At 49.0% G+C, this 4,290-nt stretch overlaps 1 protein-coding gene across 1 annotated transcript in view; it reads right to left on the bottom strand.

The window, feature by feature from the left end:
- Nucleotides 1–4,290, bottom strand: part of IFT57 (intraflagellar transport 57) — a 32,172-nt gene that overhangs the window by 10,388 nt on the left and 17,494 nt on the right. Inside the window, exons 8-9 of the mRNA XM_019525778.1 lie at nt 2,509–2,640; nt 22–84 (exon numbers count right to left, since the gene is read on the bottom strand). Coding sequence (XP_019381323.1) covers nt 22–84; nt 2,509–2,640 — 195 coding nt within the window. The remainder of the gene's footprint in view (nt 1–21; nt 85–2,508; nt 2,641–4,290) is intronic.

The raw sequence follows: 4,290 nt of genomic DNA, 5'->3' as shown, positions 1-4,290 counted from the left end.
GTACGTGAAAATATACTGTACCTCAGAAAGAATTCTAGTCCTTTCGGTTACTCCTCCACTTCCCTGCTGGTATTTCTCCTTGGCCTAGAAAAGCAGAAAAGAAGCCAACATACAGCTTAGAGAATATGCTTGTTTAGGTCCCAATACCAGGAAGTCCAACCCAAGAAAAAAGTCCCAATTCAGGCTACCAGTGCTTCATAGATCAGAAATCTCACAAGAATCTTGAAGCATCTTAATTAACCACAGCTGCATGAAGGAAGCTAGTATCATTAGTCACTTGCAGGTGAAAGCAGAAAAATACCCAATCGCTTACCAAGGCACCTGGGGTATAGAGGGAGGGGGGAGTTGTCAGAACTAGAATGAAACACAAGAGTCCTGGCCCCAAGGCCTGTGGCTCTTATATACTTTATTATATAATTAGAAAATGAAAACTGCTGTTTTCTAAAGGTGAGTATAAGGAAAAGTGCTGGTATTTTGTCACTCCATTCACAGAACAGTTTTCAAATTAGCTTGAAAAGCTATTTTACTTAAAATATTCTATTTGAAACAGTAATCACAATCATTAATTGCCTGAAAAACAGGGAAAAAATCAAGAGAGATCCTCATGTGTTAGCAATAAGCACTGTCATCAAGTCCATCAAACAGAGTTTGCCTGTGAAATGAGGTGCATAGAAATGGCCTAGGTTACATACCAAATAGGAATATTTCTTTCTGGGTTTAAAAATAAGCAAGGAAGTGGAAAATTTTCATGCACACAGGCCAGATGAATGTCGTGGGACTGATTCACTCCCCTCCTGTCCCTAATTCAGTGTCTGCTCCAGCTGTCTGGGATCCACTCTGTGTGTGGCTCAGATCCCAAAGCAGAGTGAATAGACACCACTTGAGACACAGTCCAGGCAAGCTGCACACAGCAGCTGCCTTGGCCAGACTGGACTGAATACAGTCCACCGTGGCAGCTCTGGGACTGTGCCACATGTGATGCCTGCTCCAGCCAGTCTGGGACCAGCCAGTCTGGGACCAGCTGAAGTGGGTCCCGCATACAGTGCAGTCCAGCCAAGGTGGCCACTGCATGCAGCGCTGATGCTGCTTCAGCCAGACTACACCATATCATAGAATCATAGAAAACTAGGGTTGGAAAGGACCTTGGGAGGTCATCTAATGCAACCTCCTACTCAAAGCCTCAACTAGATCATCCCCACCAAAGCTTTGTCTAGCCAGGTCTTGAAAACCTCCAAGGATGGAGATTCCACCACATCTTTGGGTAATCTGTTCCAGTGTTTTACTACCCTCCAGTGAGAAAATTCTTCCTAATATCTAACCTAAATGTCCCTTGCTACAACTTGAGACCATTGCTCCTTGTTCTGTCATCTGCCCCCACTGAGAACAGTCTAGCTCCATCCTTTCTTGAACACCCCCTTCAGGTAATTAAACGTGCTATTAAATCCCCTCTGTCTTCTCTTCTCCAAACTAAATAAGCTCAGTTCCCTCAGCCTCTTAACCCTTTGGAATCTGTACCACATGCAGCACAGATCCCAAACTAGTTAGCACAGGCGCTGGATCAGGTATACTGGGGGGCGGGGGGGAAGGGGGTCCTGGGCCAGGTTCGGACTGGCCCCAGACTACAAGCGCACACAAACCTGGTGTCTCTTGAGTCAGGTGGGGCACGTCCCATGGCCGATCTCACACACCAAAATCAGCCATGCCACTTCCAGAAGTCCCATGGCCACTTCCGGAAGCAACGCGGCTGCTTTTGCTGGCGGCTCCACTCTCCAGCCAGTGTTCACAGAGGGGGCACTGGTGCTCTCACCTGCCCCCCGCCTGTCACCTAAACAGGGAGCACGGCTTGACAGAGATTGCACCAGCACTTTCAGGGAGTGCCCATGCACCCCCTACACATCGCCACTGCATACAATACCCCATGTGGGTCTGATCAGACCCGGGGCAGCACCAGGGGCTAGATGGCAGGGCTGCATGTTTGAAACCCCTGTTCTAAGAGGACTGATCAAATAAGTAGGTAAAGCAAAAATGCTCACTAGCTAAGGACACAGGCAGTCACCTTGCCACAGTAACTAAGAGGCTCATAAGAATTAAGAAAGTTTATCAGCACTAAAACCTGTGAGATAAGGAACATTTCAAACAGGGAATGGAGGCACAAAGTTCAGTGGAACTTTATTTAATCCACACAGGATGTCATTAACTGAGTTAAAAAATGAATCCAGGTTCCAGATCTACCACTGTATCATGATAACCTGGACTTTCAAGAGCAGAACTTACCAGCATCCCAAGTCTTGCAACCAATTCACATATTTAGGGAAAGTTTTCAACTAGCAATAATTACACCTCGGATTAACCTCATTTACTAAATATAAGTAATTGCCAAAATATTTTGCTGTTTTTATCTTCCCTTCACCGTGACAGCAGAAAGTTTCTTGAACGCTGTTTATTGCACTTAACTTCTGTGGGTGAACCAGCACTACAGAAAGCAACAGCAATGGGTCAGTGCATTACCTCACTCAGCTGGGCTTGTGCCACACGATACTCTTGAACCAAATGCTCCAGCTGATTGTTGATGTATTTTTCGCGACTGCTGACCTTCTCCAGGGTTCTACTAATTTCATTGTGAAGTTTGTCAAGGTAACCCTGGAAAAGGTTATTCTGTGATCAGCTGTTACACATAAAGTATCTCAATGTTTTTTAGAATTTGCTGTAATTCTACAGGCTGTAATTCTGACAAAAATCAGAGAAGTTAGAAACAGAAAAGAATGATTAGGAGACTTGCCTGACAGCCAATGCAAGACTGCTCTCTAAGTTGTCTAACAGTTAAGTCTAATCCAGATCCACATTTTCAAGGAATGGTACTTCTATCATGTCTGCTGACAGACTATTCTGATACATCTCAGTCAGAAAGCTATTCTCATTACTGTATTAAGGCCAAGTTCTGGTCCATTATGCTTAGACATATCTGGTGAACCATCTTAAATAATTCCTCTACATTTTCTTCTCATAACTGTAGGTACAGTAAAAGTTCTGTTAACTGGCGTCTTACAAACAAGCATGATCTACTAATTAGCACGTCAGCTTGTAAGATAAAGTGAAACTGGAAGCGCCCACCACGGCACTTCCGGTTTCTCTGAGCCCCCATGGCCCAGGGCAAAGCAGCCTGTGCTGCCAAGCCCCCACGGCCCGGGGGCATTACAGGCTGTATGGGGCCTGCCTCCCTGTCCCGTGGGGCCCACAGGGCCCGTGGGAGGGGCGGCGATGCTGCAGGAGGGGAGGAGGGACGGCCCAGGTGTGGTAGGAGAAGGGCCGGGTCTGCTCAATTAATTGGCATATTTTGTTATCCGGGATCCCCCATTCCCGGGGGATGTCAGATAACAGAGCTTTTACTGTAGGCCTCTGTGAGGCAATACTTGGACAAATGGTATAGTTTCATTTCCTCTAATGTTTCATTCATATTTGCTACATTTCTCTACAATGTTGTAAAACAACACTAATAAAATACAAGTTTCCCTTGCTTTATGAGGGTTCTGTATGCGCAAATTCACTCTTATGTAATGACCCTTTTTATATCCAAAATTCATTATATGTGAGGTAAATTCACTCTTATGTGATTGGCATAGGTGCGCCCCACCCCCCCAAGCAGGTAACTCTGTGGGGGAAGGGGCAGGGGGATAGGAAAGGGCCGAGGGCAGGGGCACAGATTGAGGCCCCAGCAGTGAGGGAGGGAGCGGGGCACAGGCAGGAGCAGAGGCTTGGGTGAGTGGGGTCCCGGTCCGGCTGGGTAGTGGGACAAGCAGAGGCCCGGGGGGGCATGTGGCCCCCCGATCTGTGCATGGGGTGGAAGTGGCTGCCGCTGTGCTTTGAGCCCCACTGCTCCGAGAGCCGCTCCCAGGGCAGCTGCAGCAGGGAGCAAAGTGCAGTGTGCAGTGGCAGCTGCCTCCACCCTGCACACAGATTGGTGGGGAGCATCCTGGGCTTCCACTTTTCCCACTGCCCAGCCTGGCCAGGGCCCCACTCAGCCCAGCCTCTGCTCCTGACTGTGCCACGCTCCCTCCCTCACGACTGGGGCCTTGGCCACTCAGACTGGTCCAGCCCCATGCCGGGAAGAGCCTGGCGCCACCCCCGCCCCAGCCCGCAGTGGCAGTCCGCCCTCATCCTACATGCAGATCTGGGGGCACATGCCCCCCATGCATTCCCAGAATGCATGGAGCAGCAGGAGTTGGGCACCCCATCCAATGCCTCGCCCCGGCTGTGCAGCACCTGCCCCAGCCCCAGCCCCAGCCCCAGCCC

The sequence above is a fragment of the Gavialis gangeticus genome, unplaced genomic scaffold (assembly GCF_001723915.1).
Source record: "Gavialis gangeticus isolate Ggan-Ray unplaced genomic scaffold, GavGan_comp1, whole genome shotgun sequence".
Classification (NCBI taxonomy): Eukaryota; Metazoa; Chordata; order Crocodylia; family Gavialidae; genus Gavialis; species Gavialis gangeticus.
Note: the sequence above shows the minus strand (reverse complement) of the source record. Positions and strands in the feature narration are given on the sequence as shown.